The 23,275-nt window shown below is 41.7% G+C and overlaps 1 protein-coding gene across 2 annotated transcripts in view; it reads right to left on the bottom strand.

Moving 5' to 3' along the window:
* Positions 1 to 16,732, bottom strand: part of SPATA13 (spermatogenesis associated 13) — a 321,686-nt gene extending 304,954 nt beyond the window's left edge. For both annotated transcript variants that reach the window (XM_088793451.1, XM_088793454.1), the window contains exon 1: positions 16,316 to 16,732. In XM_088793451.1, the coding sequence (XP_088649577.1) occupies positions 16,316 to 16,327 (12 nt within the window). In that variant the 5' untranslated portion in view covers positions 16,328 to 16,732. The remainder of the gene's footprint in view (positions 1 to 16,315) is intronic.
* Between the last annotated feature and the right edge of the window lie 6,543 nt (positions 16,733 to 23,275).

The raw sequence follows: 23,275 nt of genomic DNA, 5'->3' as shown, positions 1-23,275 counted from the left end.
TGCTCTGAAGCAGGACAACAAGCAAGTCACACAAGGTCGCACGCCAGTCAGAGCGGAGCTGGACTCACCCCAGCTTGGCTCCCAGACACTGACAGAGGCAGTGGATCGGCCGCCTGGGGCTAAGAGCACGTAGTGGAACCCTAGCTCTGCCCAACCCCAAGACTCCAGACTGGGGGCTCTCAGGGAGGGTGCTGTGCCTCTGCCAGCTGCTGCACATGGCCCGATTACTTGTGAGGGCTAAATGAATCTGTGCAAAATACTGAGCAGAGGGCATGGCTTAACAGTAAACACAATGAATGTCAGCCCTGTGGTCCTCACTGCTCCCTCTTCCTGTTTGGGGTTGCTTTATGTCACCACACTAAAATCTTCATGCTGAGTAAGGACTTAACGCTCTTCAGGTACGATTTTCTTCTCAAAACAAAACCAAAAACATTACCCACCCCCAGTCCAACCTGATCGTCTATAAACAGGGGACATTTTCTGATGACCGTATTCTGTTCTCTTGGTGTTATGGAATGAGAATACGGACCGCGTGAAGGACTTTTCTCCTGGCACGTTGCCTGCGGTCATACAAGCACTGTGCATGACGCTGCAGTTCTAACCCACTGAAATGTGTTCTTTGTCATTTTTACTGTACTGCATACTGATCAGACCCTAAGTCCCGAATCAGGGACCACATGTTGCAAACACGAGGTTTCTGGCCCTGACTCAGCCCCAAACCACACTTAGATCTCAAAGAGAGGGCTGTGACTGTATTAAAAAGAAAAGACAGCAGAGGTGCTCGGATGGGCTGCCCTGGAAGCCTGCACTCTAAGACAATTTGTGTTGTAGTGACTCAGAAACCATCCCTTCCTCACCAACCCATCCTGGACCTCAGCCCCAAGCTTTACACCCAGCTGTCCTCAGTGAGCTCCCTGACTGTCTGGTACTCTGCCCAGAATATCTACAGGTGACCTGGTCTCAACCTTGAGCAAGCCTTATCTTCAGTGTTGTTCTCATGAGGCTAGTGGGCCATCAGACAAATCAGATCGCAGCCAACCTAGCCCTCTCTTCTTGCCACACAGGTTTCAGAACTTGCCAGGAAGACATTTGGGGTTTCAACATGTAATGTTATCACAACCCACTCACACATAGCAACACCCCATTCCCAGAAGACACTTTCTTCCAGTTCTCCAGCCATCTCTCAACAGTTATTCATCAACAGATATTTATGAGCAATAAATATGTTAGTTGCTGGGGCAACAGTGGGAAATAAGGGAGCCATGCCTGCTCCTTGGGCCCTTATGGCCGGGTGGGGAGTCGCTGATTGTACAAGGAAACAGGCCATTCTAGTCCAGGGTGATCATGAGATAAAGGTTATCCAGAGGCCTATGTGAAGCCACAGACTCAGTTTGGGGGATGCCAGGCAAGACTTGCTGGACAGTGAACAGGAGTTATCCAGGCGATGGAGGTGGGGGGAATGGAACATTCCAGAAGAAGAACAAATTCAAAGTTCCTGAAACAAGAGTGCGCACCCTGAGTTTAAGGAATTGAAAGACCAGTGAGGGAAGAACAGAATGTAGGGAGAGGGGCGGTAACCAAGGAGATGAGGGACAAGCAGGGCAGGACAGGTGTGCTGGCCTCAGAGGCCACGTTAAGGAGTTTGAATCTTATCCTAAGGGCAATAAGGGACCATGAAAAGGTTTTTTTTGTTTGTTTTTTTGTTGTTTTTTCAAAGATTTTATTGGGGAAGGGGAACAGGACTTTATTGGGGAACAGTGTGCACTTCCAGGGCTTTTCTCCAAGTCAAGTTGTTGTCCTTCCAATCTTAGTTGTGGAGGGTTCTGTTCAGCTTCAAGTTGTTGTTCTTTCAGTCTTAGTTGTGGAGGGCGCAGCTCAGCTCCCGGTCCAGTTGCCGTTGCTAGTTGCAGGGGGCACAGCCCACCATCCCTTGAGGGAGTCGAACCAGCAACCTTGTGGTTGAGAGGACACGCTCCAACCAACTGAGCCATCCGGGAGCTCAGCGGCAGCTCAGCTCAAGGTGCCGTGTTCAATCTTAGTTGCAGAGGGCAGAGCCCACCATCCCTTGCGGGACTCGAGGAATTGAACTGGCAACCTTGTGGTTGAGAGCCCACTGACCCATGTGGGAATCGAACCGGCAGCCTTCGGAGTTAGGAGCACGGAGCTCTAACCGCCTGAGCCACTGGGCAGGCCCCATGAAAAGGTTTTAAACAGAGATGTGACAATCCAATTTGCATTTCATAAACTTTACTCTTAGCTGCTCATGAAAGAATTACTACATGGGGACAAGTCTGGAGCAAAGGTTCCATTGGAGGCCACTGCAGTCACCCAGAAGAGGGGCTGGATGAGGCACTGATGATGGGGGCACAGGGTGGTGGACACATTGGAGGGACGTTCAGGAGATCAAATTGGTTGGTGGCATGCTGGATGCGGAAGAGAGTGGGGAGATGTCTCAAAAAATCCAGATAGGAAATATAGCAACTGAGGCATTGCTCTGTGGGCCAAAGGAATGAGTTCAGAATGGGGCGTGTTGAATGTGAGGTATCCAGTATGTACTCAGATGGGCCCAGCAAAGGTATTTAACAATATGCTATTTTTTGGTTATTTTTTTCAGTATGTACCAAGTTACTTACTATCTCAAGTTTATAGCTCCACCTTTTGAAAGATGAGTAAATCCTACACAAAACACATTATGAGAATAGAAATTTTTATAATGTTCTCACAAAGACAGTCTTTCTTCTGAATATAACCACTTTAATAAAGCCTCCTACAGCATCAGTCAGTCTGTCCCCCTTAATAAAATTTATTGTCACTGAGCCAGTATTTGGTTAATGGGGTTGAAAAGCAGGTTTCACTCTTCTTAGAGAAAGCTCCAGTTTCACAGCAGAACTCCAAAAGTCTCTCACAGGCTGCATTAAGGATGCCAAACAAAAACAGATTTTTCAACAACAGTCAATATAAAGAAGAGGGAGGAAAAAACTCAATAGCCCAATTGAGACATGAACAAAGGAAATGAAGATAGTCCCAGTTAAAAAAAAAAAAAATACAATGGCCCTGAAACACTCAAAGTTCACTCAAGATAAGGGAAATGTAAATTGCAACTATACTGAGACACCATTTTCCACCACCAGACGAACAAAGATGAAGGAGTTTGGTAACACACTGTGTTGGTGAGGAGGTGGGGAAACAGTTTCTAAATGGGGTGTGAGTGGGTACAATTTCCATGGAGGGCAACTCAGCAATAGCCCCAAATTTAATATTCCCATAATGTTTTTTTAAAGCAAATTCATTCCAAGAAATTTGTTTAACAGATTATACTTATATATGTGTGAAATGGTTTTAGTTTACAACTATTCACTGAAGCATGGAAAGAATCTAAACATTTATCAGTAGAGAACTGGTTTATGTAATATGTTATAACCACACAACAGAATACCATGCAGTCACTAAAAAGAATGAAAAAAGGTAGAAACCACCCGAATGTCCATTGATGGATGAATGGATAAACAAAATGTGGTATATACATACAATGGAATATTATTCTGCCCTTAAAAAACATGAAATTCTGACACATGCTACAGTATGGATGAACCTGAGGACATTATGCTAAGTGAAATAAGCCTGACACAAAAAGGCAAATAGTGCATGACTATATGAGGTATCTAGAGCATTCATATTCATAGAGATAGAAAGTAGACTGGTAGTTGCCAGGGGCTGGGGGGAAGGGTAATGGTGAGTTTTTGTTTAATGGGGACAGCATTTCAGTTTGGGATGATGAAAAAGTTCTGGAGACAGATGGTGGCAATGGTTACACAACAATGTGAATGTACTTAATGCCACTCAACTGTACACTTAAAAATGGTAAATTTCATGTAACATATATTTTACCACAATAAAAAAAAAGAATGAAGAACTGCTTTATATACTGATATGGAATAATCTTCAAAATATATCATTAAGTGAAAATTTCCAGGATACAATGTATACTATATTATCTCTTGTGTAAAAAATAGAGAGGAATAGAAGAAAACATATTTACTTATATAGGCACAAAGTTTCTTGAAAGCATATGGAAGAACCTAGTAATACTGGTGCCTCCCAGTGGGGAGCTGGCTGACCTGGTACTGCTAGTGGAATAAAAGGCAGGAGAAGAGAGGAGGAAACTTTTCAGCAAATGATGTTTTATACCTTCTAATTTTATAGTAGAAGAGTTAGCAGTCGACCCCCCACGCCAGGCTCCCCAGTCCAGGGTTCCAGTGCTGGGGAGAGAAGTCCCCACAACTGGTGGCTGTGAAAACCAGTGGGGATGGTAGTTGAGTGAGGCAGAGGGTGGCTGGAGTCCCAGGTGTTCCTCTTACAGGTACCGTGCATAGACTTACTTGTTGATGGACTCATTTGCTCTGAGCTCCAGCACTGAGGCAACAGCTCGTAAGGCACCAGAGACATATGGGGAGGAACTGAACTCTCTGGCTTCAGGATGAGGGCTGCAAGGGCAGATTTCTCCCAGACAGAAGTGCTGGCAGAAGGCATTGTTCCTGCGTTGAGCCCTCCTCCCTCACCCAGGCTGCAAATGCAGGTGGCTGTCATATCTTAATCTCTATCAAACTGGCTAACACTGTTTGCCCCGCCCTGGTGATTCCATGAGACTGCACCCCACCCAACTTTCAGACACACTCAAGCCACTTCCAGTGGCTTTTTCATACAAATGACCTATGTTGGCTCATCCTGTGAACTCTCCTAAAACTCTCTCAAAGGTTCACAAAACTCAAACAAGCAGCATCTGTCCTCAGCATGTCCCATATATCTCGCTGAGAAACCCCAACCCCAGCACTAGCAGCAGCTGGTCTTGGTTCATGGCTTGGCCTCTCCCAGGCATCTCCAAGCCTAGCGTGGGTGGCTGCCATCTGCAGACTGCTTGTGGCTCATGCCAGGTGCCCCTTGGCAGGGCACAGGCTGCAGCTGAACTTGGCCTGTGGCAGGGCCACTCCCAGGAGACTGACCCCAGGGCTAGCATGCCTGGTGGCTGGCTTTGGACCCAGCCAGAGCACCACATGGATGCCTCCACAGGTGACACACCTAAAGAGCAGACCTGGCAGAGACCAGAGCCTGCTAACGTAAATCCTGCTCTGTAGGGTCAGTGCCTGCACAACAGCTCCTCTACTGTAGGCACAGCCACTCCTCACAACCAATCAGCCCGAGGGTCAATCCCTCCCACTGATGTGTAAACAGCAACCAAGGCTCAACTACAATAGGAGGGCACACACAACCCACACACGGGACACACCTGGAGCACCCAGCTCAGGTGACAAGGAAGACTGTGCCACTGGGTCCCACAGGACACCTACTACATAAGTCCACTAAGACTGGGAGGCATAGCAGCTCTACGTAATACATAGAAACAAACACAGGGAGGCAGCCAAAATGGGGAGACAAAGAAACATGTCCTAAATGAAAAAACAGAACAAAGCGACAGAAAAAGAACTAAATAAAATGGAGACAAGCAATCTACCAGATGCAGAGTTCAAAACACTGGTTATAAGGATGCTCAATGATCTCAGGGAAAACTTCAACAAAGAGATAGGAAACATAAAAATGGAGATAGAAACCATAAAAAAGAACCAGTCATAAATGAAGAATACAATAACTGAAATGAAGAATACATTAGAGGGAATCAACAGTAGATTAGATGAAGCAGAGGATCAAATCAGTGCTTTAGAAGACAAGGTAGCAGAAAACACCCAATCAGAACAGCAAAAAGAAAAAAGAATTCATAAAAATGAAGACAACATCGAGTGCACTAACATTCACATCATTGGTGTACCAGAAAAAGAACAGAGAGCAAGGAATTGAAAACCTATTTGAAGAAATAATGACAGAAAACTTCCTAACCTGGCAAAGAAAATAGACCTACCGGGTTTCCCCAAAAATAAGACCTAGCTGGACAATCAGGTCTAATGCATCTTTTGGAGCAAAAATTAATATAAAACCTGGTATTATATGTTATGATACGATATGATATGGTATGATATGATATGATATGATATATGATATGACATGACATGATATGATATAAGACCCAGTCTTATATTGTAGTAAAATAAGACCGGGTCTTATATTAATTTTTGCTCCGAAAGACGCATTAGAGCTGATTCTCTGGCTAGGTCTTATTTTCGGAGAAAGACAGTAGAAGCCCGCGAAGCACAGAGTCCCAAATAAGATGACCTCAAAGACGCCCACACCAAGACACATCATAATTAAAATGCCAAAGATTAAAGACAGAGAGAATCTTAAAAGCAGCAAGGAAAAAGCAGTTAGTTATCCACAAGGGAGCTCCCATGACTATTAGCTGATTTCTCAACAGAAACTTTGCAGGCCCGAATGGATTAGCACAAAATAGTCAACGTGATGAAAAGCAAGGACCTGCAACCAAGATTACTCTATCCAGCAAAGCTATCATTTAGAATCAAAGGACAGATAAAGAGCTTCCCAGACAAGAAAAAGCTAAAGGAGTTCATCAGCATCAAACCAGGATTACAGGGAATTTTAGAGGGACTTCTTTAAGGTGAAAAAAAAAAAAGATAAAAAATATGAGTAAAATGACAATAACTATATATCTATCCATAATTACTCTCAATGTAAATGGATTAAATGCTCTAATCAAAAGATAGGGTGGCTGAATGGATAAAAAAACAAAACCCTTACATATGCTGCCTACAAGAGACTCACTTTAGATCAAAAGATACACACAGACTGAAAGTAAAGGGATGGAAAAAGTTATTTCATGAAAACGGCAACAAACAAACAAAAAACCTGGGGTAGCAATACTTATACCAGACAAAATAGACTTTAAGACAAAGGGTATAACAAGAGACAAAGAAGAACCCAGTAATTCCACTTCTGGGTATTTATCCAAAGAAACCCAAAACACTACTTCTATGGGATGCATGCATCCATATGTTAATTACTGCATTATTTACAATAGCCAAGATGTGGAGGCAGCCTGGGTATCTGTCAATGGATGAGTGGATAAAGAAGAGGTGGTACATATATACAATGGACTATTACTCAGCCATAAAAAAGAATGAAATCTTGCCATCCGCAACAATATGGATGGACCTAGACGGTACTGAGCTAAGTGGAGAGAGTCAGACAGAGAAAAACAAATGCCATATGATCTCACTTATATGTGGAATCTAAAGAACAAAATAAACAAATAAAACAGAAACAAGCTCATAGATACAGAGAACATTTTGATGGTTGCCAGGTGGGAAGGGCGTTGGGAGGTGGGTGAAAAAGGTGAAGGGATTAAGAAGTACAAATTGGTAGTTACAAAATAGTCATGGGGATATAAATTATAGCATAGGGAATATAGTCAATAATCTTGTAATAACTATGTATGGTGTCAGATGGGTTCTAGATTTATTGGGGTGATCTATCTTCATAAGTTATATAAATATCTAATCACTATGCTGTACACATGAAACTAACATAATATTGTATGTCAACTATAATTCAAAATAAAACAATTAAAAAATAATAATAAAATAATAAAAAAATAAATACCATCTTTCCCTTTATGAAAATTCATGTTTTAAATAATAATTTTTTTAAATATTGATTTTTAGTAAACTAATGGCATAAGTTTTTTGTTTAATTAGTGAATGATGTTATCATAAACACTAATTTTTTCATATAAAACCACTTGAATAAAAATATTAATGAAGGATGTTGTTTTCTACCATGTGTTTAATTCACACATGAACTTGAGCCCAACTACTTGGCCAATCTTTCTCACCCCTTCATAATCCGTCTTTATAAATCAGATCCCAATGAAAACTCCAGAAGCACCTTTTCCAAACAAATACTCAAGGATGAACTATTTGAGAGTGAAGGTCTCTGCCCTCCTTCCACTCCAGGCAGCTCCTGTCTTACTGGTGCCCAGTGAACCCGCAGGCTGGTGCCTTCCTTTCAGCTGCCACAGACTTCTGCTTTTTTCTTCCCTTTACTAAGCCCATTAAGTCATGGCCAAAACAAAGTGAGTGTGATTACATTTTGGCAGGTACTAGACTCATCAAATCTTGATAATATCATCTCCTATTGCCTTTAGAAAAGGCTATTGACTCCTAAACTTCTGAATAGAGCACTACTAAAAAAAAAAAAAAAAAAAAAAAAAAAGTTTTTACAAAAAATTCTATCACTGGTCAATATTCTTTGAAAATCCTTTCACTTTTCTCATTTTTAACAGGAAAAACGAGTTTTAGGTTATTTTTTAAAGGAATTTGCCCTTTTTCTCTTTTTCTTAAAACAGGTTCTCACTGCTGTTGGCATTTAAACTTTTCTGGCTTACTATCCTCAATATCTTAATGTATTGCTTAGAGTGTGTCTTTAAAGATTGGCCAATTTGAAATTAAAAATTTTGTGTCTACTATTTATTGAAGGGGGGCTGTTTATACTTTGGATCATCAAGATATCAATCTTTCCAAATCCAGGGCTTTTACCTCCTAATTGGTCAACATCTAATTGCATAACCAATAATGGCCAAAACATGTCTTTTAGGGAGATTAATGCCCTCTAAAAGGAGGCTGACTTCCTGAGTTGGCTGAATGCAAACACCATCAGAAAAATGATCTGTCTGGGCAGATTCCCAGACCCAACAGTGATGAACATAATAATTAACTTTTAAAGAGCTTAAACTTTTCTCCAGAGAATATATTCCTACAATTAAGGGAACTGTTGATTTTCCCATTATTCCAGCTATCTTTCATCTCACTAAAAATGTGGGCATCTTATAAGTAGCGTGGTTCCCTGTTTTCACGTACATATTTTAAGAGCTAGACAGGAAATTTTTTTCTAAAACACTGCATTTATTACCTAAATAGAAACACGACCATTATCATGACCATGATAAATAAGATCCCACGATTATAAATTCTATAAACTAACAGATCTACTTTCATTATGCAGGTTCAGGGTAGATTTCATTTAGTTCAATCCCTCAGTTAATTTAAAATATAAATCCAAAGTGCCAAAATTCAAAACATTCCAAGATTTCATATGTAGTATAAAATGACAGATAATTGTGCTTCACTTTGTATATGTTGTCACTCACGGTACAAGATCGATCCCTCTATGTTTCCAATCAAAGGGATATACAGGCATTTGGGTTGAGGATTCTACTTGAGATATAATAACAACAAAAACAGGCTCAAGAGACCAGGACATTTTTACGGCAATATGACTGCTATGTGGACTGATGCCATCTCAAGGTGGAGATCTCACAGCCAAGACAGTAAAGCCAGGATGTGAAGACCATTATATTTTCACAAAGGCATGAGCCAAAAGAATAAATTAAGTAAACCCGAGAGAGTCTCACCTCTAAAATTTCTGCTGGCGACTTTCCTAACCTTGTGTCTGGAAACAGGGAGGTAGCATTTTCATTGCCATTACAGTTTCACAGGGACAGTAGGAGACTCGTGGATAGAAGGCAAAGGGATTGAAATCTGACAAGCACTTGAGATTCCTAGAGAAGACACATTCCATTTTAGGCTGCCTTTTAGAAAGGGCAGAATTCCAGCACACTAAGGAACCTTGCCCCTCCTGCAGATAACAAAATGTAACATCTGGGAATTTAGCTTGCCAAACATTTGTTAATTTTTGTTAGAGACAAGACTTGCACCCAGGTCTCCCAACCTCCTCTACGTTCTTTGCTCTATGCCTTGGCCATGCAAATAAAAGTCTCAGTTATAAATTCTCAGGCATCTTCCTGTCACAAAGGCTTTTTGCAACAAAAATACATTTCACTTGGAATTTGGTACATGTTTTCCTTAGAAATAGGGCATACAATAAATATGTGCCTGGGCGAGGACCAAATAACTAATATGTGCACATGAATAAGTAGTATGCTAAAAAAGAAAGGAAGGGAAGGGAAGGGAAGGGAAGAGAAGGGAAGGGAAGGGAAAGGAAGGGAAGGGACAAGAAGAGAAGAGAAGAGAAGAGAAGAGAAGAGAAGAGAAGAGAAGAGAAGACAAGAGAAGACAAGAGAAGACAAGAGAAGACAAGAGAAGAGAAGACAAGAGAAGACAAGAGAAAAGAAAAGAAAAGAAAAGAAAAGAAAAGAAAAGAAAAGAAAAGAAAAGAAAAGAAAAGAAAAGAAAGAAATCTACACCAACAACCGAATTTCTTCTTCCAACTCGAAATGCCAGGAGCAATCTCGTCTCCCTGCTGGGGACCCCTCCAGCTCCAAATCACTACTGATCTTTGTGACAGGAGGAGCTTGGCTCCAGGGGGTGAGGAGTGGGGAGCCCCTGGCTTTTGAAGGTAGAACCCCCAGGGGCACTTCTGTATCCCAAGCTGACGTCCTAGTCATCCTATTTACTTTCTTCCATCAGTCAAGACCACTTCCTGTCGCCCTACCTTCTATTACCATCTAGGATTTGGGACCAGTGTTTTTCTCCTCTCTGCCCTGCTGTTGCCCTCAAAACTGTGCTATATTCTTATGCGGCCTGCATATCCTTCTCCCCTTAAAATAAACAGTTGGGCAGCATTTTTATGGCTTTCCACGGATCTATGACTACCACCCATGATGAGGAGGAGGGAAGAAATAACTCGCTCTTCTGCTCCTCCAGCCCAGCCCCTTCTCTTCTTTTCTTCAAACCCTGATGGAGTTCCTCCAGGAGTATAAAGGCTTAAAACTCTATGGCCAGATGCACCCTGGTTTAAACACAATCAGAGACAGAGTTTCTTGAGCACCTTCACTGGATTGAAGTAACTCTGAAAGGGAGAGAAGGGCCCGGGTTCAGGGGGCTGGAGTGATGAGAACTTGAAGGAGATAAGCATCTGGGAAGGAAGATGTAGTTCTCTGGCCACTGAGCCATCTCAAGCAGTTGTTCCTGGTGGTTTGTGGTGCCAGAACCTTTAATTGTGCTTCCGTATCTTCATGTCTGCTTGCCCTGAACTAGAGTATCAGCTACATGGTATATCTTCTCACGCCCTGTCAGTACTGAGTAGATAGCCAGTGACTGGTAAGTACCTGATGACTGCCTGGGAACTTACAAGCCACTTCAACGTCATGACCTTTTCAGTAGCATAGGGAAATTCAGGGTTTTTCACTGTGCCAAAACCAGAGCAAGTTATAAACAGCCATGAACAGTTTTTCCTCATTCCTTATACATTTGTATTTGGTTCTTTTCTCCTAATTTGAGGAGAGTGCCTCCGAGGCAACCTTTTAATTAAAAGGTGTTATAGAAGCTGCAGCTGAACAGAACAACCCACCTCCCGGACCTGTGCCAGCCAATTTGCACAACTGACCAGTTAGACAAATGTCTGGCTCAGCTCAGAGGGAGAAATGTAAGTTCTGCCCTTCAGGGACTTGCTCTGACTTTCAAAGCTGGCTTTTCAAATTCCAGGTGCTGGCATCGATCCTTTCACTAATTAAGTATGCATTGCTCTCAGAAATAGGCATTCTTTTTTGGCTAGGAGGACAATAGCTATTCCACACAACAACCTGTTTCTGAAACCACTCGTCGTGGAAAGCCGCTGGATCACATCCAAAGGGTACATTTCGAAAGCTTTTGGTATTCCTTGAAAAAGCTCCACCAAGTATATTGGGTGTACATTCTTCAGCACAGATATTTCAGAATATAGTCCCGGGCCTCACACTTACAAGTAAGTAGGATGGTCCTCAAGGGGAAACCCTGCAAAGTGCAATGAGGACATGATTAACCCTTCACAATTCAGGTTGGGGAGGGGCAGCTACTGTAGGACTCTCATAAAATCAGATTCCGAAAACAATGGAAAGAGTTTTGATTCAACTTACCAAAAAGGGCCAAGAAATGACCTATTGAAACCCTTTCAAGATATTACATGAAGAAAAGTGGACAACTATGCTCCACCTTTTCTGAAGGCAGACTATGAAGGAAGTCAAGGAGACAGACAACAATACTTTGAGATTCTGACGATTGGTTAATACTAAGACTTTTGCTGCAGAAGACTCTGGAAACTTCTTTGGCCATCTTGAAACATACTGTGGATGCCACCCTTTACAAAGCAGGTCCTGTTATAGTCCAGCCAACGGCAAGGCCACAGCTACAAGACTTGCGGGCTGCCTCTTACCCCTATTATCCTATGATCACAGTATTTTAATAATTCGAATTTTTACAACACATTCCAATTATAACCTTATTAGTTGTTCAATGCCTCAGGGAAAACCTTCAAATTCTTCTGGCTACCTTTCACAGTCTGAAACTCTCTGCTGAACATATCTTGTTAGAATAAGCAAGAAAAATGCCATCCAGATAGCAGGTTGCCCGAGCTTATCTTTCCCGCTCTGAGGGTTGTAAAATCTATGCTTCACTATCCTTTCAGTGTTGTGATTTCATTTTTGTTGGATTTATCGTGCTACACAGGCAGTGCATATAACTGAAATCACTCTGCAGTTCAGAAAAGGCAGAGGGACCAGTCATAGCTACTGGAAGGGGGAGGTCATTATCAGCTTCGTCAGAACTTGAGAAGGTTTGAAGCTGGCCCTGCACTGGTAAAAGTAAAAATAAAGTACGAAGCAAGCTAAGTATCAAAGAATTCAGTTCCAAATCTCTCTTTTTTCTTTATACATCCATGGGAGTATACTGATGTAAAAAATTACAACTCACTCAAACATTTATTTGTGCTAGGAGAGAACACTAATGGAAACAATAAAGCAATTGAAATAGGTCTTATCTTCAGAGTCACAGGCCAAGTTCCTTTTCCTTATTCTCTGTTATGGGCTGAATTGAGTTCCCCTCAAATGCACATGTTGCAGTCCTAATGTCAGGACCTCAGGATGTGACTATATTTAGAGATAGAGGAGTTCTTTAAAGAGGCAATTAGGTAAAATGAGGTCATATGAATGGGCCCTAATCCTATATGACATGTGTCATAAGAAGAAAAGATTAGGACACAAACACACACAGAGGGAGGACCATGTGAGGACATGGCAAAAAGGTCAACATCTGCAAACCAAGAGAGGTCTCAGAACAAACCCATCCTTCTGACACCTTGACCTTGAACTTCCAGGCTTCAAAACTGTGAGACAATAAATGTCTGTTGTGTGGTCAGCCAGTGTGTGGCACTTGGTTACAGTAGCCCTAGCAGACTAATACACCACACCTTCTGGCTCTCCTCACTTCCAATTTTGAACACTGCTTCCTTCTTTTATCAACTTCAAGTCACTGTTTTTCCTAACTCACTTTCTTTTGCTCTACTGAGCCCCTCTCCATCTCTTCCTTTCTTCCACCTGCCTCTTTGTTTGCTTGTCTTTTAAAAGAGGTTCCCTCACCTTCTTAGCACACATTGGTGGAGCCTTGGGAAGGAGAGAGGGAGAGAAGGCATCCTGTACCCAGCATCTTCAGGTCTGTTGAGAGGCCCCGTTCTCCAAAGCCCCCAGGTGCATTTGGTTTGCAAGGGTACAATGTAAAAGCATTCGTCAGATGTGCCTCTCCCTTTCTGGGTGACTGACCAAGTCACTCAATTTCCCTGAGTTTCCATTTTCTCATATATTAAAAAAATAGTGATGTGAATTCTTGCATGGTTATTGTGAGGTTCAATTAATACATTGGAAAATACTTTATATACTAATCATCATAGCTCAGTTTTCCTATCTGTAAAAGAGGTATTACCTAGAATTTTATAGTGTGAGAAAAATAGTCGGCAAATAATTAAAACTTATGTGACTCTGGATATTATATAGTTTAAATGATATTTCTATTCTATATTTCATTGGCCTAATAAAGTTTATTTTTGTTTCTCCTGCTCGTTAATATTTATGAAGAGTGTTGTACTTGGTATTAAGGCATGGATTCTAAAGACAAAAGACCTGGTTCTAAGGCGGCTGGATCGCTCAGTTGGTTAGAGCAGGAGCTCTCAACAACAAGGTTGCCGGTTCAATTCCCACATGGGATGGTGGGCTGCGCCCCCTGCAACTAAGATTGAAAACGGCAACTGGACTTGGAGCTGAGCTGCGCCCTCCACATCTGGATTGAAGGACAACAACTTGACTTGGAGCTGATGAGCTTTGGAAACATACACTGTTCCCCAATGAAAAAAAAAGTTTTTAATTAAAAAAAAAAAAAAGACCTGGTTCTTTCCTTCATGGATCCTGCAATCTACTTGGGAAGATAAAATTTTAACAGTAAAAACACTTATCAGTTCAACGTTGTTTTCAGGGCTGCGATAGGGTATATGTAGCCAAATCTCACTGCAGGTCAAGCCAGGGACATACCTAAACTTTCTAGAACAACTTTCCACATAGCAATTCCCAACTATGCCGTCCTACAGTCACTGCCAGCAGAAGGTAACAAATCTGATTTAAAAGATTTAAAATCAAGAAAGGTAATAAAAACTTGAATGCTAACTTAAGTAGTTTATTTTGCTTTAATAGACAAGTCTTCTAATATTCTTAAAATTTGATTTTGAATAATCAAATTTTTATTTACTCATTAACTCCTTAGAAACCTCTGAAAAACTTTAATTGACACTGTTGCTACGTTCTGGTAGGACAAATACATATTTCTCAGAAATTCAATTGATATCTGACTTTAGAAATATCTGAACCAAAAAGAAACCCACATGATGTTATTTTAGAAATTCACATTCACTATTAAGAATGATCAAAACATGGTAGTTTGGTGAGTAGAGACAGAGAGATAAAAGGGGTTAATGCTTCAGAGGCAGCATGTCAAAGCAGTCACATTTGGATTTAGACCCTGACTTTACCATTTACTAACTGTAAGACCTGGGGCAAACTACTGTACTTTTCTGAATGTCATTTTCCTCATATTTTAAATAGGTACCATAATGCCTGCCTTGAAAGGACAAAAGCAATGACACAGATGGAGTGCAAAGCTCATCTGTGATTAGTGCCTCTTTTGGCCAGGAGCAAGGTAAGTCCTGGGTGGGATTTCTAATAAGAATGTCATAGCGGATATGATTACTCTCCACCTTTTCCTCCCTCTAAACTGTGAATTTCTCTATTTCAACTTTGTTTGTCCCTCTGCCTACTTATCCCTTTTCTTGAACCAAGTCTGGCACTCTACACATCATGTAGTAAAGCCTCAGTAAATGTTTGATGAATGAATACACGAATAAATAAATAACACATGGATAATTTTTAAATGGAAGAATAGGAAGAAATAAACTAGTGTATGGAATACACCTTAAGAACTGGTAACAGATCAATGGCTTTGGCAAACACAATTAAAATCTGGAGAAACAAATTAAAACCACCAAAAGATATCTTTAACTATAGTAGGATAGAATGAAAAAGGGAAAAAAAAAATACTACTCTAGCTGCCAATCACTGCTGTGGGAAAGATAATTCAAATTCCTTGCCAAACATTTTTTTTTTCCCTGCAGTGTATGGCTAAAACAACAGTTGAGATAATAAGACAAAATTATTTGGCACATTTACATGTAAGAAAATATCCCATGAAATAAAATGGAAGTTGATTCTCTCCTGTACTTTGTGAAAGCTGTGTTTTTCTAAAACATTTTAAGATGCACCTGTCTGGGTTCTTAATACCGTGCCTGCTACCTGGTCTATGTGCTTTTCTTTTCCAAAGATTTTAGTTAATGTCGGAAAGGCTGAGGGCCAATTTGTTTTCATGGATCTAAACACGGTACTGTGTTTTACTTTTTAAATTATAATAATTAAGAAATGCCCATCAGAAGATGCTACATTGAAAACGAGGAAAACTGAATACTTTTTAAATTATATATTACTTTAGAAAGAAGTATCTTCTAACTTTTTCATGTCTTTTCAAAAGCAGAGTATTATGGGATTAAGTAGGTGGTAGCCTAGAAGCCTGGTTCCCTAACCAAAGGACAAGTAGCTGCCAATAAACCTGAGTTAACGATGCAGTGAGACAACTGTCAAAAGAAATACTAGACTTGTTGGCCCATCCTCGGAGGAAGCGCCCCAAGATTCGGCGTCCCTTCCCCCGCACCCTTCCGTCGCCCGGCAACCGGGGCACGCCACGGCCGCTACGCCCCCCGCTGCCATAGCAACGCCGCCGCGCCGGCGCGCCAGCATTGTGCTCGCGCCGCGCGGGCGCAGCTGTGCGCGCTCGCTCCCTGCACCTGCTGGGCCGCGGCAACTTTTCAAACGTCCGCCTCCTCGACGGCTCTGCGGGGTCTCTTACCACAGCCACTGATCGTCGCTTTCTCTCAGCATTGTTTCAGAAAAAAATGTTTCACGGCCACAGGATTTCAGCCACCTGCTGCTTGGTGGTCCCTTCTCCAAAAGTGAGGCGGGGGTGACAACCGGCAAAGAAAAAGCACTTACCTTTCCCAGCATTCCTCCGCGTTAGCAGGGGGCGCTTTGAAGGCTCTAACCATCCCGCGCCGAGCTCAAAGCGGGAAGAAAGTCACGAGAAACTTCGTCCTGGGCGAGAGCCGCCCCGAGGGCCCCTGCGCTCTCCTCATTTGCACCACAAAGGGCGGGGACCTTCCGACCACTAGCTTCCGAGACGGTTAATCCGTCCGACTGCTACCTTCTTGGCCAGAGTTCAGATTGGCTCTGAAGGGCTGTTCAGAAGCCCCATTTCCCTGGCGATGAACAACCTCACCCGCGCATCCTCAGCGGCGAGTTAGGCTTCCAAGACCCGAGCGGCGCTATTGTTTGTTGGTCTTGGAAGGACGCGATGGAGGGTGGGCCGCCAAGAGCCCGCTTCAGGCCGGCTCAGGTTGAATGTCTTGCTGAATTTTCTCGCGGGCTTCCTCTCCGCCCCTTGCTGTTGCATATTCATGAGAAGGTGGAGTCGCTTTCCATCTCTATTGAATCCCTGGGGTTGAAGATGAAATAAGTGGGAACGGTTGGATTTAGAAGGAAACAGTTAAGAGGAGAATAGAGTGAGGAAATAAGTGATAACATGCATAACTAAGCAAACATAGGATTCCTATTTCACAATTTCTTCCCCCAGGTTCAGGAGGCAAGGGGGCGCGCGTGCGCGCTCCTCCGCCCACCACACACACACCCTTTCTCAATGCCTGAATTAAGCAAAGGAAATTTCAAGGAGGTCCTGACTAAATCCCTTGGTCCTGATTATAGTGTTAGACTAATTGGGGGATTTTTTTTTTTTTTTTTTTTTTTTTTTTGCCAAGAATTTTTAACGTTGATTTGGGTTATGTGTTCTTCATACCAAGGACAGCAATTAAACATTTACATAGGCAGTCCTTACTAATTGCATTGATTCTACTGAATTTCATCATAATTGATTGTGTGCTTTTAATGTGGTGCAGACCGCCACCATTCCCAAACCCCAGATTTTCTGATTTTTATAAACACAAAGTTGTTAATTTTTATTTTATTCACAAAATAAAAATAGGGTAAGAAAAATGACAGGCGTAAGGAAGTTCACATGGGGCCAGGACAGTCTGATGGAGAGGCACTAAAAGCCATTGGTGCTGAGCTATTTCCCCTAGATTTAACAAGACGTCCTCCAGAACGGTTTCTCTTTCCTCCCTGAAATTTCCACCATGAGAATCATTGCTAAATTACATCATGGAATTTAGATCCAATCTACCACTTTCGGTATTGGCAGTTACCTGACAAGGGTGATTTGAAGAGAAGCAAAGTTCTTCTGCCTAACACACTACCTCCAAACAACCTGCCATGATGTTTTCACTACCAGATTTACTCCTCTGTATTAAATCTATAGAAAATTCCGTTAAGATATCAATTCATCAGCTGGAAATGGTGCCCCATACTCATTACCTCTCGATAATTACAAGTAGTGAGATTTAAGGACTTCAGAGATCTGCCCATCTTACAAATCCTCACCTGTGCCTATCTGCTAGTGAGTGGTGAGTACTGGGAAGACAGCTGACAATGAAACAGCCCAGGTCTCTGCTCTAGGAGCCGACCTTCCAGTGTGGGACAGACTACAAACAAAAAGTCAGGTAGAGATCATTGCTCTAAAGACAAATAAAGCCACTTAGAAAGGCAGGTCCTAGAAGCCCAGAGAGTATGACGGTGTCATGACTTCCCTGATAGAGCCAACTGTGCACCCCAAGAAGAAAGATTCATTTAATGTAAACCCTGAGAATGAAGTTTTCTGCTTAAATGGACTCCCCATGGTCAACTGAGGGCCCTAATTTAATAAATTGTAAGAGCCTAGCCGCCATTTGCTGATAGGGGCTCCTCCGTACTCTGTATACCGAGAAGAACCTCAGATTGATGCTGCGCTTCTCCCACTATCCCTCGCTCATTTACACCCCTGAGGCAAGGGAGTTCCTGGTTTCGTCTTTCCGCCAAAGGACTAAAACCTGCCTTGTCCAATCAGAACTGCTCCATAATAACCAATCAGGACACATAAATGCTGACCAATCGTGGCTGTATAATTCGGACCAATCAGAAATGTATGAATTTGGATTCCCTCATTTACATAAAATAGACCTAACTGGGAAGTTGAGTGGGAATTTCCCTATAAAAGGCAACCTCTTTGTCTTCCTAGAGCACAGTTTAGGTTGTTACCTGAGTCTGTGTCCAAACTACAGCTCCTTTTGCTCAAATAAATGCTTTTTTAAAAATAAAATTAAAAAGCCTGTATTACAGTCTAAAATAAACGGAGACTAACTCCAGGTTGTCTGAAGGTGTTTTAGATCCAGTCCTATGGCCATCAGCTGTGTGACCTCAGGTATATGGATGCCTTTCTGAGTCTGTTTCCTCCTTTCCCTGCATAGGCAGAGAAAGTTGTAGTACTGATTGCATGCACATGGCGGCACAGAGAGTCTGACAGTGTGGCCAGTGGTCAACCAGAGGAGGCTGATGTCAGACGGAGCTCCATATGTATTAGCTGGGCAAGACATTTCATCTCTGAGTCTGGTTTCCCGGTTGTAAACACAGGTAATAATACCCACCTCAGAGGCTGCTGAGAATATTAAATGAGATAATGTACAAAAATCACAGGGCTATTATAATTTCTCACCAAAGCCACTGGGCCTTCTGGAGGGCAGTCCTGTGGCATGTCCTTTGGAAGAGGTTGTTGCTTGATTATGAAGACTAACTTTGCTTTCTAATTCTTGTTGCTCCTCTGTAATTCTTTCCCTGCAAAAGGAAGGAGGATGTGAGAGGGGAAGGCTGGTAGTTACTGAGGCACCCGCTGGTCCCCTACATACATTATCTCTTTGTGGTAGCTCCCATTAACCATTGCACAAATTCAAAAGAGGATCCGAGAGGTCACTTTCTTCACCAGCAACACACAGCACATTACACAATAGAACTAGGATTCCAACGAGTCTGTCCCAAAGCCCTGCTTTCACAGCCCCAGCCTCCTTCACTGCACAAGCCACTTTGGGCAGCAATCAATCAATCAATAAAAGTAGTTTTAAAAACTTTGAAGCAAAAGGAAAAGATTCCCATTTCTTGGCTCTTTAATAATAGAATAATAGCAACTACATGACTGTTTTTTTATACAAGAATAAAAGAGGTGTGTTTTCTAGCTCCTGAGAGTTAGCCAGATATGTCTTTGGAGTCACAACCGTAAGAAAGCAGAAGAGCTGCACCCTAGGTGTGTGTCCCCTTTGCAAGGTGCCCGGGAGAGACACACCCCCTGGGAGCTGAGTCTGGGCTGCCATCTGTGCAGTGGGGGTAGAGCCCAGGAGACCCTGTCCTCTGTCCTCCTTGGCAAATTGCTTCCCAGAAGGTCCTGGGCAGTCCTTCAGCAGGGAGTCCATTGGAGGCTGCATCCTCACAAGCAGCTCCACCCCATGGCCCACTTCCCAAGTATAAGAACACGGAAGACACCCAGATGCCTTTATACCAGACACGTCAGAGTCCAATACCTAGAAATAGGTCTTTCTGAATAAGAACCCAGAAGGAGCAACCATGAAAATATTCCAAGTTTCCAAGGGCAGTTTTTAGGGCAATCCTTCTATATGGGATACTGCTTTCAATTACCTCGCATCAGATGAATGATGGGAGGGAATAGGAAAAATGGACTATGAGGTCAGTGAAAAGAAAGGAAAAGAAGAATCTGGAGGATGAAATTGTCCAGAGTAAGGGTTGTGCTTAAATAAATTCATGCAGATCTAAAAATAAACCTGAGATTGAGGAAGAATTCAACTGCTGTGGTTCATTTCTCTAAGGATCCATACTTATCTGAAGTGTACTATTTTCTTATGTTGGAATTCATTTTTTTTTTAATTTTTGGAAGTGCTAATAATAGTTGTCAGCATGTCCTGATAATTATATTTATTGTTTTATTTAAATCACACTTTGGTTCAGAAAGAGTTTTAGGTGGCATATGTAAATATATAAATCCAATTAAAAAAGAGAATTAAAAACAGGCAGATGGGGAAAATATGACACAGAGGAAGTAAGAATAGAAAAAATGAAGAAGCATTCATATATTTACATCTATGTAAATTCATATATTTATATCTATTTACATCAAGACCCTTTTAGAACTAACTCTGAAAATGACATAAGCAAACCATGCAATAATGAATTTTTATTCATTTTTATATATGTTTTATATAAAAAGACCTGGTATATTTCATGAAAAACTATATTGTGTTTAGGGGAGAAGGATGGAGTTGTGATGAGGCAGGGAGACCTAGAAGTTTCCAAGGTACAAACAATTATAATTTTGTAAAGTGTACATATTTGTTTTGTGCACTATTTGAACACGGACCATATTTTTTAATATGATAGAAAAGAATGTAATATGTCTGTATAGGGGTGTGGGGGGTGTTTTTTTTCCTTCTAAAGAGTTAATAAAGAGTCACTTCTAAAGAATTAATAAAACACTTGGGACCTAGGGATAAACCAGTACCTAAATTCCCCTGATTCTAATCTGTTACTCTGTACCTTATGAGTGCCGTGAGTACTGGTTAAATGACTTGTTGACCAGCCTCTCTTCTTCTTTTGTTTATTCCTGGGAATGACTTTGAAAAGTGTTTTCTGGGTGTTGATTTTCCCCGTCTCCTCAAGGCCCACTTAGAGTGCGCAGAGAAACATTTCTGACGTTGGCCATAAATTTGTCTGTGAAAACATTTCAATAGTGCTTCTGGATTTAAGATGGACCTTCACACAATGGATTAGGAAGAGACTGAAGTAGAAGAGGTGGGGGCAGGGGAGGCCTGGCCGTGGCACAGCTCCAGGAATCAGGAATGCCTGGGACTCCAGGAAAGATGACCAATAACTAAGTCACACCCGGAGATGTCAACCACAGCTCAGGTAAGTAGCTCACAAAGGACAGCAGAACACTGATGCTGCTTCTTACTACGAGCATGCATATTTGCTCACGTAGCTAGAGAGTTTGAATCTTGTTAGGGACACACCACATTGTCAGATATTGTCATCTATGAGATTTTTTAACTTAGTTATCACTCTTGTTCATTCTTTTCTCAGTTTTTGTGATTATCTATGGTTAATTATTTGGATAAAAAATTTCTTCTGCTTTTGAAATACACAGAAATGCATTATGTTCCCTTCTTGGATTCCTGAGTTAATAAACAAATAACGTTAGGCTAATTATGTGGAAAGTTCTTTATCCTAAGCTGCATGCAGTTAGAAATACATACTTGAGAATCTCTCCAAATTTCTAAATGTAATATCATTCCCATGAATTGCCCTAGTGCATTATTGGGACTTGAACTAAGTAAAAGGAAATCAAGGCAGTAGAGGTGGGGGGGGCAACAAAACCCCACTCATGTCTACTGTCCTAAATTCTTCTAAGCATCAAATACTCATTTTACCTTGGGATCGCAATTAAAGTCACCTTTTTTCACTTTCATTGCATAACCCAGAGAAATAGGCATATAAATAAAACTGACAATATCTGACAGTATTATTAGCCACCAACATCAAACTTGATCATCATAACACAGAATCCCCTCGTGATATGCAGATGCAAACACCTCCAGGTATAGCTAGCAGGTAGATATGGAGGGAGAAGAAATGAGTTTAAAGTTGAGGTTTCTTAGTAGATTCATTCCTTAGTAAATCCATAAGAATTCTTAATCAGATTTGTCCAAAAACATTTATTGCGACCAACTATACATATCGAGCTATTGCTATTGAAGAAATGATAAATTATTATTCTTCAATTTGACTTTTGTTCATTCATTAATTCAGCAACTGTTTACTAAGCAACTATATATGAGGCAAGACCCTAGGCACCTGGGAAGTTTTCTTTAAAAAAGCAATTGTCCACAAGGACATTAAAGAGTGAGAAGAGGAATAGAGACAGTGGAAATGTAACGGCTGTGTACGATGTCAGAGGGGTAGTAGGTTGGGGGTGGGGGGTTATCACTTTTTGAGGGGAATAAATCTCTATTACATTGTTTTGTACACCTGAAACTAATAATAATAATAATAATAATAATAATAATAATAATAATAATAAAAGAGTAAGAAGATAACATATATGTGTAAATCTATTCCTATAAATTAAATTGTTGTTTAAATGTGGGTTTAAAGATGCAATTTGAAGAATCCAATGGTAATATGAATAACAGTCTTTACTGAATTCATAAACTGGAACTTTGGTATAAAGAAACAGATTTCTAAGGTTGAGAAGTCACTGAGGAATGGTAGATTTCTTCATGAAAGTTTCCCTAGATGACATAAATGGTAAGAAGGGTGTTGGAGACCCTGAGGAACTTGGATGAGAATGCTGGAAAGGGTGGATGGGGAGGCCACGGAGTGGGAAATGGGGACCGCGGGAGAGCTGGGAGAGGAGGTGGCACCAGTGCAGGAGGGGTCTCTAATTTAAGGCAGAGAGGTTGAGATTAAAACGATGAAATGACCACAGTCCCCTTCGAGGACCTGGTGGTATGGTCTTCAAGTAAAGAGAGTCGTCTTGTCAGCTGTGTGACTAAAAGTGGTAAAACAGGCACGACTGTTAAAGTCTGGGAATTGACACCATATGGCTGAGGCTACCGCCAGAGCCCGGGAAAATCAGAGATTCAAGAAACTCTGGGGAGAAAATGTCAGGCTGAGGAGGAGACTGCTGTGGAGTAAATGCAGCGGCGTTTAATCACACCCCAGTTTCCTCTCCGTGTTGCTCCTTACAACACTCAGATCGACCCAATTCTACTGGTTCTTCAAGCATCCCAAAGGCGGGCAAGCCTGTCACTCAACACATCGGAGAAGGCGGGGTCCCTGACAGCAGCCGCTCCTCTCCTGTCACAGAGCAGCTTCCCCAGAGCACCTTTGGCCTCCAGCTGACCCAGGACTATTTGGCCTTTAACCACAAAGGGAAGGGAAAGGCTCACTTTGAGCGCCTTCTGCATACCC

Source organism: Rhinolophus sinicus, chromosome 16, assembly GCF_057876585.1.
Source record: "Rhinolophus sinicus isolate RSI-liver-muscle chromosome 16, RSI-T2T, whole genome shotgun sequence".
NCBI classification, from domain to species: Eukaryota; Metazoa; Chordata; class Mammalia; order Chiroptera; family Rhinolophidae; genus Rhinolophus; species Rhinolophus sinicus.
The sequence above is the reverse complement of the archived record's forward strand: the minus strand, read 5'-3'. Positions and strand labels throughout refer to the sequence as shown.